This window comes from Chaetodon auriga, chromosome 15, assembly GCF_051107435.1.
Source record: "Chaetodon auriga isolate fChaAug3 chromosome 15, fChaAug3.hap1, whole genome shotgun sequence".
NCBI classification, from domain to species: Eukaryota; Metazoa; Chordata; class Actinopteri; order Chaetodontiformes; family Chaetodontidae; genus Chaetodon; species Chaetodon auriga.
The window spans coordinates 18,873,526-18,887,949 of record NC_135088.1 but is presented as its reverse complement, the minus strand read 5'-3'; the positions used below and the strand labels follow the sequence as shown (position 1 = coordinate 18,887,949).

The 14,424-nt window shown below is 40.6% G+C and overlaps 1 protein-coding gene across 1 annotated transcript; it reads left to right on the top strand.

Annotated features, from left to right (window-relative positions):
* Positions 1-3,319: 3,319 nt before the first annotated feature.
* mogat2 (monoacylglycerol O-acyltransferase 2) lies at positions 3,320-14,041 on the top strand. Its single transcript, XM_076750916.1, has 6 exons — positions 3,320-3,413; positions 4,704-4,882; positions 11,995-12,199; positions 12,381-12,555; positions 12,830-13,029; positions 13,575-14,041. Exons 1-6 carry the CDS (start codon positions 3,320-3,322, stop codon positions 13,727-13,729), a joined length of 1,008 nt encoding a protein of 335 aa, XP_076607031.1. The 3' UTR covers positions 13,730-14,041.
* The last annotated feature ends 383 nt before the right edge of the window (positions 14,042-14,424 follow it).

The following is a 14,424-nucleotide window of genomic DNA, read 5'->3' as shown; positions in this document are numbered from 1 at the left end:
CTCTTGTGAAACCCCATAAATTATTGAAATACCCAAAAGGAAACAAACACATCTAATGGGATTCTGTTTGAGGTTGGCAAATTCTCTTCACGTCGCATCTGTAGCCACAAACATTCAGCTGAACTGCTGCTTTGACTTTGAAATGAAAACATTACTTCCGCTAGAAGGCTCATAAACACGGCGAACTTGACGTATACGATGTGTTTTTACGCACACTGCGTAGAGGTACTGGAGGAGGGACGTTTGGTCCAGCCATCGCTTACATTCTGTTTGTCTCAACATTTTGATGTTTTTAACATTTGATGTTCAGAAATGAGGAACGATCTTGTCAATGTAAACTAAAGTAATGAAAAGAAATGTGTTTCGGTGGATACACAAAATGATTATTACGGAAACATTATGTTTGGCGCCACATGATGTGATTTAAAAAGGAAAATATTAAGTAGGATAACATTTCCACTTTCACTGTTGGTCTTGCTATAATTAATGATAAATAGAGCAAAAAAAGTTTCTATAAATGGAAGGAAGTTATGAAGAATAATAGTAATCTTACTTAAATGATGTAAAATCTATCTTATCAAAGTAACTATAAAAAGCTCACACTGTTAAATGAAAGCTAGTGATTCATGCAGAATTGCCTCTGTGACAAAGACAATCCATTACTTGCAGACTGTGCCAGCAAATAGTAAAATACATGAATAATGCCAACTCATTAGACACCCCAAGGGCCTGTTTCAACACAGAACTCCAATTTCTAAGACATCTGAAAGACAAGCACATTATCTAAATAGAGGTTTTAATAATGGAGGCTGGCAGCTCATTTTCAGAAGCAATAATCCCGCTTACGCTTTGAAGAATGATACTTTTCTTTTATTATATATTATTGTTACTATTATTATTATATTTTAACTGCATTGACATTTCGTCATTGTGTGCAGGTAAAACATTAACTGAGTCACTGAGTGATCAAAGCGTTAATGAGGTGATTAAAGGAGATAAGCCCTGAAGAAATCAATAATTTATGAGCATGTAATCAAAGGGCAAAACAAACTGGAATGGCAGTCATCCCTATAGGCCGTGGAGATATGTCAATCGAACAGAAGCTAATGAGGGAGACAGATTAAAAAATAAACATAAAGGAGACAGAGAGAGAGAGAGGATATGCAGGGTTTTACATTCCCCTGGGTGTTTGTCCTCTGCTGCGTGCTGATTGGTGATGAAGGCATGGGTGGCTCTTCCATTATCTCCTGTTATCTTTTTTCTTCATCGACATGTTGTGTAATTTAAGGCCTAAAGATATTATGATTATAAAAACTGTGTGCCAGACATACAGTTAAGTTGAGACTAATTTTTTCTCTCTTCACGTAAGAGTTAGGTCTTACGTAAAGTCTCTATGTTCTTTTATACTGGTTTCCACTCTGTCATTGCTGTCCTGGACATTTTTATGTCAGGCAGTTCTGCTTGGAGTTGTTGAATCATGGAATATGTGTCTGACAAAAGAGAGCTTTCAGAATTTCAGGTCACTCTTTTGGTGATGGATGTTCTGCTTTAAGGTGAAAATAATGGATATTGCTGTGGTCAGCTGAGGCCTGGAATTGGTCCTTTGTATGATCTGGAATTTCTTTGACTCATTTTATTAGCTCTTTAATTCTAGTGGCCACTTTCTTCACTCCTTTGCAGGTGTCTTCGGTCCTCCAGGTAAACCACACTGTGAGATAAAGCCAGCAGGATGAGGATAGTAGGATTTCTCTACTGACCTCTGGTGGTGCAGCCCTGTATGGTGCATTTTTAAGAGTTCTGGGTTTTTGCTCTGCAACTGAAGAGTGAAGGGATGTGTTGAATTGCTCAAGCTGTGAAAAGGGAGAAAACTGCACACAGGGTTCAGGCTTCCTTATGGAGAGCCGAGCTGGAGTGTAGAAATAAGTTTGAATTAAGGCTTGTGTGGCAAAGGGAGTGTGAATATCAGGGGTATTTGGTCCCTCTAGAGACAATATGGAGTTGGGCTTGAGAATTAGATATCATTTGCTTTAACGACACATAATTCACTCCATAAATCAACATATCACAAAAAAAACCCCCCACACAATTTCATCTATAAAGCTAATCAAATCCCCACAGCAGTGCAGAGCACTATAACATTCATCATGTCAACATTTACTCCCAGAAGCTTCAAATATCAAATGATTTGACACAGTTGAAGCAGAAATGAATAAAAGTATGCTTTTGACTCATTAATCACTATTGGTGGCAGCTTAGCTCCTCATTAGGCACCATTTCTGTAATGTAATTTCAGGCCTGAAGGTTGTATGAGGAGAGTCCAGGCCAGGAGAAAAGTTAATGTCTAACAGAGGGAGTACAGTTCTGTGTTGACGTGGGGAGAGCAGAGAAAGAAAGATTATTTCTCGGCTGGCATTTCAGAGATTTTACAGAAGGTAGTCTTCAGCATTAGGACAAGAGAGTGTCACCCATTCAAAAAGAAGATTCTCCGGTCAAAACGCCACAGGAGCCAAGAGGTAAAAAAAGAAGAAGAAGAATGCCAGCAACGGTTGTCCACATGTCAGATGCAGCTCTATGACTCTATGACTTAAATATGAATCACAAAGGATTTACACTTGATTAGCGTGTAGTTTAGACTTGAATCAAACACTCACCTCTAAGTCTGTCAGTCTTGTTTCTCACATACACTCCCTCAGGTGCCATTGAGCTGCTGGCCAGTAAAGCAGATTGCCCCATAGTGTTACACACACACCTTGATTATGTGGTATGGTTGTGTGGCTTTACAAATCCACAAGAGCACTTTACTTAAAAGAATATTCAAATCATTTCATACAGCACTGATAATGACGGTACGAGATAAGAAATGTGTTACACCTCTACAAAGGACCTTTATTACTGTCTGAAGAACCCTGACATGCAGTTACTTGGTTGCTCAACCAGAAGGGGGCTGCCTTTACAACATTGTAGATCAAAATATGCTGCAGTCCTGCTAACCACTGACTGCTCTCCATACAGTGCAAGAAGTAAGAAAGCAACATAAAGAGGCCGTTGACATTCCCCTCTCGCACTGACATGTGGTTGTTGTTCATGTGTGAATGCTCTGCTGTGTGTTTTCGCAGCTCCTTCCTTGCAGGGTCAAAAGTCAGATGTGCTAGATATGGATTGACAAATCAAGCTGCATATTGAGTTTGTGAGATAAGCATGTCAGTAGGAGGCATTGGTGGAGAGGTGAGATAGGCAGACTTTGGACCCACTTCACTTGCTCCTCTTCTTTGCCACCGGCCGCAGCTCCTCCGTTTGTGTCTCTTCTCTCGGGGAAAACATGAAGCTTGATTTTGCCCCCCTGAACACACCTTTGCACAGGAGACTGCAGACAGCTGCTGTGCTGCAGTGGGTCTTCTCCTTCCTTGGCCTGGGTGAGAGTGCATGTTTGTATGTATGTCTGTTGGAAACAAAACGGAATGGTGGAGTATTAACGGGGTACTGTCAGTGAAGGACAATCTGGTTATTCTACAGTAGGCGTTCAAACATGTTGGCCTAGATTGTCTTGGGTAAAATATATAAGTGAATATGACAGGTAGGGAACTGTAACAGGTGACATGAACTGCTGCATAGCCAGAAGTGGAAGCCAGGTAGGATCTGACCTGAGTGCAGTCCATATGATGTGTATTGGTTTAGCTTGGAAAGACATGTGTTACATGTCAGTGGTCCCTGCTTCCTACCTTTGTCTAGCCGTGTCACGTTCCACATGTTTTCACCTGAATCTGTTTGGAACTGGATGTTTTTCAACGCCATTAACTGTATAAAAGTGAACATTGGAAGAATATTTCTTGTCATATAAGACATCCTGATCCTAGAATCGGTCAGGTTTTATTTTTCATAAGGTTTGGTCAAGTTTTCATTTGTATGAGCACCACCTGACGGGGCAGAACCATTCATCATTTTTTCTGTTACTTTTCATACATTTTCAATCTCAGCAGGTGGTGTTCAGGTGTTACAACTGACTGGAGTTGGTGGGAGGTGTGTCCTGTGTAGTTAGCTTGTAGACAGTCAATGTACAACAGATAACACAATATATAGGACAAAGATAAAACGATAAAAAATGCATCCTAAAAACGTCTTAAAGGGCACCTCAAACAATCAAAGACCCGTCTTAAGCCATAAAAACAAGAAGACCAATGCAACACTAAATGAGACTACACATTGACTAAGATACCCCCCCCCACCAAACCCTGGCAGCCAGAATAGAGATCGAATTAGATCGAAAAAGAAAATCCAGGCAAAGGGAGCAGTGTATCTTAGACCTCTTTAGATCGTGTTTTTGAAAGGAAGTTTGGCAACGCTGATGACTGTGTGCATGGTGAGAAACCAATGGTACACGAGCTAAGAATGAAACAGGGTAAAATATTAAATTGCTGTAATAAATTGTATTGACGTCAAACAAGCACATTCTCCCACTGCTATCAGCAACCACCAAAACCACTTCTGAAGTAATCTCCAGCACAACTGAGTGCTACTGATGCAGAGCAGATACACGCCATTCATAGCAGGGCGAGCAGTCGAACACATGATCTTCTAGTTATCATTCATGTAACATGTGTTGCATTTGTTATGCCTGATCAGAATGAATATATGTAATGCATTTGTCTGCAGTATGTTGCAGCGCCAAAACTGCTACTCACGACATGAATCCTTTCTCTCCTCAGCACCCACCTGCATCTTCCTGTACTTTTACCTCCTGTTCACCCGCTTCTGGCTGATCAGTGTGCTGTACTCTGTCTGGTGGTTCATTGACTATGACACTCCTTCACGTGGAGGCCGCAGGGCGCCCTTCCTGTGTGGCCTCAAAATTTGGGAATACATGCGGGATTACTTCCCCATCAAGGTGAGATACACCTTTTAGACTGTTGTTGTAAATGGCCTACATTTCAATCATTATGCGTGCTGTATATGCACAAAAGACCATGTGAGGTGAGGTGAAATTTACCTCTGCATGTCAAAGAACAGGACATCAGAACATCTCGCTCAGCCAGTTCATGTAGTCTAATCTTTTACCTCCAGCTAGATATGGGCAGTGGCTCTTCTCTCTGTTCTTGGCAGCTAATGAACCACAGATGGATGACATCCCTGTGTTTCCTATAGTCACGTGCTAAGTATGTACACATAGCCATAGCATATTGTTGCCTTATTAAAGGCAGTACTGCAGGCTGTGTCTACTTGCATTTGACTAGTGTTACTGAAATTCACTGTCAATACTAGACTTATGGTCTAATGGTCTCTAAAATACTACAGGATTGATACCACATCCAGCACATAACCCCATGTAAAACCACAAACTACCTTTGGACAGAGCCAGGTGAGCTGTCTCCCCCAGCTTCCAGCCTTTATGCTAAGCTAAGATAACCATCTCCAGCTTCATATATAACAGACTGGAATCGATTCATCTGGACCTAATTGAGAAAGAAAATATGTGCATTTCCCCAAAATGTCAAACTTTGTTCTTTTAATCTTTAAGCAGATCATTGCTCTTGTAGTGATTTTTCACAGATGCTCACCAGATGCTGTTGCAAGCCAGAAATCTTTCAGTGTTCAGAAGCACTGATAGTGTATTCCTTCATACATTTGTCAGACAAACAGGAACATTACCCACTTGCTCCCACTCCTCCTTACACATGTGCTTTGTGACATAGGAAGAAAGGGTTGCCATATCTTTTTAAAACTACTTGCCTGCCTTCTAACATGTCATATCAGCTTTTCTTCATTCATAAAGTAAGAGGAGTCTGTGAGCCAGGTTTCAAATCAAGCGGATATCTCTATGTTCCAGGCCTTAGCAATGGTTTTCTTTGCAGTAATCATTCCAGCTGTCATGACCAACCCAGAATGGTTGTTTGGATTAGGAGGGAGATCATGTCCAGTCCATAAAGATGTGAGCAGCAATGAAAACCTTCTGACCAAAACTTGTAAAGTTTGGTGCAGAACCAAAACGTATACACTCAGATTGTTTGCAATGGATAAAAAGCTGTCACTATACAGTCAACATTTGAAATGTCTCCTTTGACAAAAAATGGGATGACTGTAGTGTAAATTTTGCTGACTGGATGAAGAGAATACATTCGAGGTATTGAGAGTTGAAACACAGAAGGCTGTTTCTGGAATTTCCCCTCACGGGACAAATAAAGAGATATTGAATTGATTTGAAGTTATTGATCCTGAAAGTGGAAAACTGTTTTGTTCCAGCCGTGTCTGCACACCATGACACTGCAAAATAGGATTTACTTACTGGGACTGGTTTTAGAATTTGTTCGCAAAAAGGATGGATAATTTCTGGCATCTTCAGATTCAAACAGTGGTTTAGCAGTGGTATCAGTGTGACATTGATCTCATCAACCAATGATTGGTCCACAGCACAAGCTCCTCTCTTGTAGCCTACAGTGTCCCTCTTGTGGTCATGCATGACAACACCCCCCCCCCCCCCACCCCCCACCCCGTTGACTGCACATCTTTTCTCCCCTGAGCAAGACTTCACAAGTTCAACAGGATTTGCAAAAAGTTCTGCCTACATCATCTGTAAGGGTCGCTGGAAACCATTTTTCTATATAGTCATTAGATATTTATTGGATCATAGTTGATGTATGTATTTTCAATACTTGTATAATTCATCTAAAGACATGTCATGTCATGTAGGGGAACAGCCACCCGAGTTTACAATTTGTTTTTCCAAAAGAAAATGAAGTCAGAATCTTAAATCTTAAACCTGCTCCATGAGATATTGAGACACTTTTGTATGTCTGAGTATGAAGTGGGTCATGTCTCTCTGTGTACATGAATTACAGCCATAAATGATGACACAGAAGTCTATATTGGCCTGTTTAGCTCAACTATGTCAACTGATGAAATTCTGGTTATCTATACATTTAACAGCAGTAAAAAATAAAACAATATAAAACGTAAAATTCAGTAAAATTTCTGAGTTTGGAATAGACCAATTTGAAATATAGATACTAAAGAGAAGTCATTTATTATAAAATCCAGACATTGTAATGCCAGTACTGCTACTGTCATCATCATACTTAATTGATGTATGTTTAAAAAATAGTTCACAGTCAGCAAAAACATATGCACAGAAAAAAACAAAACAAGATGGGAAATATTCAAGCAATAAAAGTAATAATAATAATAATAATGAGAGAAGTCAAGACAAGGTACGATAAGGCGTTAAAGCAGTGAGTCCCATAAAAGCAGCACCATATAGAAATAAAAGTCAGGAGAAGACTGGTGCAGAAATAATAATGCTGTGATAACAGGAGCAATGAATTGAATGAAGCTAATGAAAGTCGTAGCATCTTAAATAGATAGATGAAAAATAATTGTTAAAGACATGATACAGATACAAATGATAGAAGAGATTGATATAACTGACAACACTTCAAAGGAAAATCAACACCTTTCTAACAGTTTCAAAGAGAAATGAACCTTTTTTGTTGAGCTGTAGAGTAGAGACGTTAGTGTGTCAGTTTCTCATCAGAGATCATGTGTGCATGTGTATCAGCTAGGAGAATACTGTCTCTACCCTTTTCTCTCTGCAAAGGTAAACACAAGGTCAATAATTTCCCGGATTAAAAACCTTGTAAGATTCCCTGTTCTCACGTACGTGGTATGCAGTTCAACGTGAATCATTTCCAGTATCATTTGACTGTATGCCACATTAAGTCTGAAACAAAGAGTCAATATAAGGCTAAAGAGAAGCAGTGTCCTGGAGAGCCTAATTAGTTTCACTGGTGTATCTCTTTCCCACCGTTTCTAATTACAGCATCATCAGCTCAGGCGAATAACTCAACAACTGTGTGCTCATTTGATTTTTAAGACAGGGTGATGATGAAGGAAATTCATGTGACTCAAGGACTCAAGGACAGACCTTATGACTACCAAGGCCCCACAATCCTCTGCACAGCTTATTTTAATAATATGAAGCATTGTGACATTTTTAAGCTACCTCTGGGTCTACATCTGATGCAAAATGCATGTTGAAAAGCATCATTAGGCTGACTGGCAGATGGCAGCCATTACTTTGGAGAACTAACTAAATCCATTTAGGCACTCAGGGCTTTACACAAGAAGGACATAATGCAAAATTTCAAGTGAGTCAGACTCATGACCATTCAATTATGGCCATCTACTGTAAATTGATCATGTTGCTGTTGTGCTGCCTCCATTTATCACAACGCAATAAACAGCCTCAGATTCAAATAAAAATCATTTCGAAGCTCGGGAGCATCCAAAATTCTGTCAGGAACTGCCTTTTTTGAAATTGCACTTTCTTAGCCAAGAGTTAGATAACAAAATCTATACCACTCGCTGTCTGTAAGATGAACAGTAAGCTGCAGAGAGTCTGGAAAGAATGGAAACAGCTATCATGGCTCCAGCACAGCCAAGAAATAATGAGTACATTTAGCACATAACCCACCGTAAAAACCACAACTTCTTGTTTTTACATCAGTTTTTACATAGATTAAACAAGCAAGATATTAGCGATCTTTAGAGGTGGTGACTTAAAAAAAAAACCAAAAAAAAACCTAGCTTAGATGGATGTTGGACTCCTGCCTCCAGTCTTTACACTAAGCCACAGCAGGCTAACTGTCTCCTGGCTCCAGCCAACAGACGGACATGTGAATGGTTTCAATTTTCTCATCTCACTCTTGGCAAGAAAGCGGATCGTGAACAAGAATATTTGGCAACCAATGAGAGGAAACTGGTAGGCAGTAGTATCTGAAAAAAAAAAAAAGAAATTGAACTTATTTTTTCAGGCTCATCCAAATGTTTCATGTACAGAATTGGAGAAAAGTGGATGAAATGTGTAGGAGCAGAGGAGGAAAACATGTTTGAAATAGTGAACAGTCAAAATGTCAACCCCCCCCCCCCCCCCCACCGGAAAAAAAAAAGAAAAAGAAAAAGAAAAAGAAAGAAAGACATCTGGATCCAGATGCACATCAACAAAGTAATTGCTTATTCTTTGGGCTTTTGATCCATCAGATACTATTGACTGAAATCAAAGTCCTTGGCAGGGATGATAGCAGTACAGGTTATGTCGTGGTGACAACCTTGCAGGAGGACTATGTGATTGGTCACCCGTGGACAGTTCTTTTGTTTATAAACAGCCTCAGCCCTCATTACTGGAACTCGAGCCAATGATTAACTGTGAGCCACGAGCCACCAGCAGCAGCGGGTACCCACAATACAAACAGAGGGGACGCAAAACAACACGGCAGCTTTGTGAAGGTCCAGTATCATGACTTACATTACAAACTGATTTTTTTTTTTTTTACATTCTACAGGTGATCGGCTTCAAGAAAACTTTTAACCAAAGCCTCAGGTACTGCAGTAGTACTGGGTGAATTCTGTTATTTTTATTGGAAAATAGAAAGAAGGGAAAATAAAGCAAAGAACATGTGAAAAGTTAGAATAAATTAGAAATCCCCTTTCTGAAGCTGCCTGTTTGTCTCTGAGAAGGTATCGCGGCTTTCTGATAGTGTGGGTGTGCTGCACTGAAAGTAGTGGGGCCTTAAAATGCTCATCTCACACACTGATGTAAACAGCTTTTTTTTTTTTTTTTTTCTTTACAAAAGGCAACAATACTCGCCATGTGTAGCAAAACAAACTCCAGCACATGACATGCGACCCTTTACTTGATAGTGACCTTACCTTTCGTGCCTCTCACTATCTCCTCCCTCCCTGCTCTGGGCCAGTGGGGGCACGCAAACAACACTCCACAGGTGAGATAAGTTATCGAGTCTTTAACAGTTGATGATCAGGAATCACTATTTCTGACACTACAGAGAAATATTACTCAGTTTCCAATGATTGATAACATGTCAAATGGCTTGCCCAACACTTGAATCACTTAACTTGCCAAATAGAAAAATCATCCGAGTTAAGCAGAAACATTAAAGGATCTCCTTGGATTTCCTGCGCAGTGACAAACAAATGGAGTGTGATACTATTCCAGCCAGGTTCATTTGAAGGGCTAAAAAAAGAACTGGAGCACACTGATTGATTTGCAGCCTTTAATTGTGCAAACAGACATAACTTGGAACATTGCTGTGTCATCAGAGTATAATATTTTTTTCCCTGGGGAAGTTTGCTGTCCTCAAACTGAGACGCTCCTCACTCAGTTGCATACTGCATGTTTGTTTCTTTTGGTATTTGTTTTTGTTCCCTTTTCTAAAGTACAGAATGTTTTACATTATGATGTAAGGTTTACTTGTGTGGACCCAAGGAAGAGTAATTTCCATGTTGGTACTGGCTAATGGAGATAAACACACAAACAAACAAACAAGCAAACAAAACCCCTGATTCAACCAGAGTTCATTCTGACTTTTCGATAGATTTGAAGAGCTAGCCCAGACTCTTATCATCTCTGTAATGAACTAATGACTCTCAGTCAACAGGCTACTTGTTCATTCCAAATACTACGAAACAAACATTGTGAGTATTATAGGTGAACTGTTTCCAGGTGTTGGGGAGTATCACTGGATATGTGAATAAAATTGAGGAGAAGCTTTTCCTGTCTCCAGAGGGAACTGTGTGAAATCTAATGTCCTCAAGTGATGTCACTTGAGTCAGCATTGCTTGGGGATAAAGACTACAAGTACAAGGTAGAAAGAAGAGAGCTGAGCAGACCTCTGCAGCCCTCCCCTCATCCCTGTGGCTACAGTCGCTAGCCACTACTAGCTGAGTGACCTATTGGCAACTGAACTGCATTGTGGGTGATGGCGGCACCAAGTTTTACGCCAGGTTTTGACAAAGAACAAGAGTGCTTTTTATTTATTTATTTTAACTGACCATCTGAAGTCAAAAATGATGGAAATGCTGAATCACTTTTTTTAAAGCAGTACTTATTAGAATTTCCCTCTTTATTTAGCGCATAGACATGGTACATGTAATGTCTGCTTCATATCTAACACAAAGGACACTCTGAAAGCTACTCACAGCAGGGTTTAATGAACTGTGCAGCACACTGAAAAAGCACATCAGTCCTCCTGTCTGTTTACACACCACTTCACATGCTTCGAAGCATCCTGACTTCTGTTGATGCCTTCAAGGTACCATTACTATCACAGGAAATTCACAGGACTGGCCCAACAGAACCTCACAGACAGGTCAAAGGTACACTTTACATATCGCTCTACATAGTGATTTCAATAGCTGTGTGTGTTTTGCAGTGGAGGTGCAGTGAGGCCACTGTGACTAATATTATTTTCAGCATCCTCACTTAATAATTCTAGAGATACTTTTGACTCCCTATTCTGCATTTTTCATCCAATCTTCACCAAACTTGCCACATTCCACTGTGGTGACTGTGAGCACTGCACATATGTTTGATATGAGATATCGTGGACGGTTCTTCAATCCAAACAATCTTTTGCAGGTGTGGTAAAATTACTTCATTACTCAGGTGTACAGACTGAGAGCATGATTAAGATGGTTCACACTACTAGTGGCACTATAGTAAAAAAAGGAAAATACTAGTACTGCATGAAATCACTAATATCTCTCAAACTGTAAAGGCCACAGAAGCTTATCTTAAAATAACAAAAAATGGAAATACTCCCATAAATGTCCAGTTACCTAAAAAATGTACTTAAATACAGAACACGACTAAATGCACTTAGTTCCTTTGTGGTATTGTAGAGGTATGAGGGGAGGTGTATCTGAAAGTAGCAGGGTTCCAAATGTTTTCAGACCGTTTGCAGAGGCCACAGAGAGGAGGGATGAGCGAGGGTTCAGAGGGTCAAAGACAGTGTTGAAACTGGGATATCCAGGCACCTGTTTGGGTGGCAGCCAGCTGGACTACCACAATGCACCACTGTCTGCTCTTTAAGGAAGAATCAGATGATTTGAAATAAAATATTATACATGGGTAACCAACATGATTACGGACCCACATTCAGACAGAAACAGAACGACTTTCATGTTCACAGTGTTCCTTTCTTCCCCCAGCTGGTGAAGACAGCTGACCTGGACCCCAGGCACAACTACATCCTGGGCTTCCATCCCCATGGAGTGTTGGTGGCAGGAGCCTTCACTAACTTCTGCACATATGCTACAGGCTTCAGACAGCTGTTTCCCGGCCTCACCACCTACCTGCTCATGCTGCCTCTTTGGTTCAGAGCCCCATTCTTCAGAGACTACATCATGTGTGCAGGTGTGGGCCAGAGACATCTCAATCATACTCGATCAAAACAGTCACTGTCATTCAATTGAGTATTATTATATTTACACTAATGTATTATTTTTTAATTTGATAGCATTTCAGATGTTATTTGACTATTTTATTTTAATCATTGCATATTGATCACTTCTTATTTCCGGTTGCAACACTGCAGGACTGATTCCTTCTGACAGAGAGAGTAGCAGCTACAAGCTCCGCCAAAAGGGTGGTGGGAACGCTGTTGTAATAGCAGTCGGTGGGGCTCCAGAGTCCCTTGATGCCCACCCTGGGAACTACAATGTACTCTTGGCTGATAAGAAAGGCTTCATCAAAATGGCCATGGAGAACGGGTAGGAGCAGAGAGCCCTGGGGGAATGAGGAAAGTTTTCTGTTAAATACAGCTAATTCTCCAAGGTCTTACGGCTTATTAAAAGGCTTGTGTCAATCTGTTCATTTTACTTCTTGCGGCTTGAATGTGACCTTTTGAAACAGAGGCTTATTCAAGTCCCTCACATGGAATTTCCTGGGAAAGCACATAAGCCAGTATGAGATCAATTTAGAATGAAAATTTATGTAAAACACAACAACAATTAAACAACCTTTTCACTAAAAATCTTTTTTTAGTGCTCATCTGGTGCCAGTCTTCTCCTTTGGAGAGAATGAAGTCTTTGATCAGGTGGACAACTCCAGAGGAACCTGGCTTCGGTGGACACAGGAGCGGCTGCAACGTATCATGGGTGTCGCCCTGCCTCTCTTCCACGCACGCGGCATTTTCCAGTACTCTTTCGGTCTCATGCCATACAGAAAACCCATCAATACAGTAGGTGAGTAAACAGCTCTGTTCATGTATAACTCAGGGTGGAGCAGTACATGCAGGAGGCTGCAGCATGCAGTCAGATTCTTTCTTCTCTAATTGCTTCAATCTCTGACTTCTGTGTCCACTAATGTAAACATCACACGCAGTATATCAAATAAAGGATGCACTGCTTTAGACTTTGTCTGGCAGGCAAAAGCCTGATCTACATTATCTATGCTCACGCATTTCCCAACCAGCTGTTTAGTTTGGCAGAAACACCCAATGTCACTGAGTTGACAAAGAGAGTGTGAGTGAATGTGAGTATCATCAGTCAGATAAAGAGCACGATTTGTCAGCCCAGCAGAGAAAGTCAGATGTGGCTCGGTCTGATGCAACCACTTAGCAACAGTGACAGACACACACCACAGCCTTCTAGAACTGCTTGGCGTGCAGCCTTAATGCCACCATGTTTTAGATAAATGGACATCCAACAACATCAAACAGAGCATGTTGCAAATCTTAAAGTACAGTGACGCTGATTGTGTTGACCTTCACCTTGTCACCTCTGTGCAGTTGGAAGGCCAATTAGGGTGGAGAGGAATGACAAGCCAACAGCCGAGGAACTTAATGCCCTCCACCAGCTGTACATGGACGAGCTCAGCGATCTGTTTGAAGAGCACAAAGGCAACTATGGAGTGGACAAGGATACCCACCTGAACTTTGTCTAAAGTGGACTGACGATGGATTTCAATGCCTATTTATTTGTAAAGCTCTGGTGCTGTAAGCTCAGATAACTTCTGACTGGCTATGTATGGCTGACCTTGCTCTCAACTGTATCTATATTTGTTCAGCAACAAGATACACTGCTATATCTGTCTATACAAACTAGGATTCAACGACTGTATGAGAGAAAAGCAACCAGAACTGGTCACTTTTCAGGGCAGTGTGGAACACTGTTCACAGTGAACACTGATGACACAAGTCAAGTTTTCCTCACTTAATCTCCCAGTTGTGGCATGTGTCTGGAGTTTGGGATTTTGTGCAAGAGCTAACACTTTGTCAAACAGAGTCATAGGTTGAATGTGGGTTGCAACATTATTTGGAGACACTGTCATAAAATACCAGCAATTTCAGATCTTTGCTTTACATGGGAAAAATAAAAATCTCATATTCACCACTCACCTGAATTGTCTTTGTTTTGTTTCTATTATAAGACTTTTAAAGGAATAGGTCCATATTTCAATGATGGAAAACAGCTCGTATTTTTAGTACTGTGCTTACAATTTTGAGATAGTAGTACTTTAACTGAGTATTTCAATTTTCTGCAACTCCATTAAATATGAATCTGGAGCCAGGAGACAGTTATCTTAGCTGATTATTAAGACAAACAGCTAGTCTAGCAGTCACTGCTACCTAACTTTGA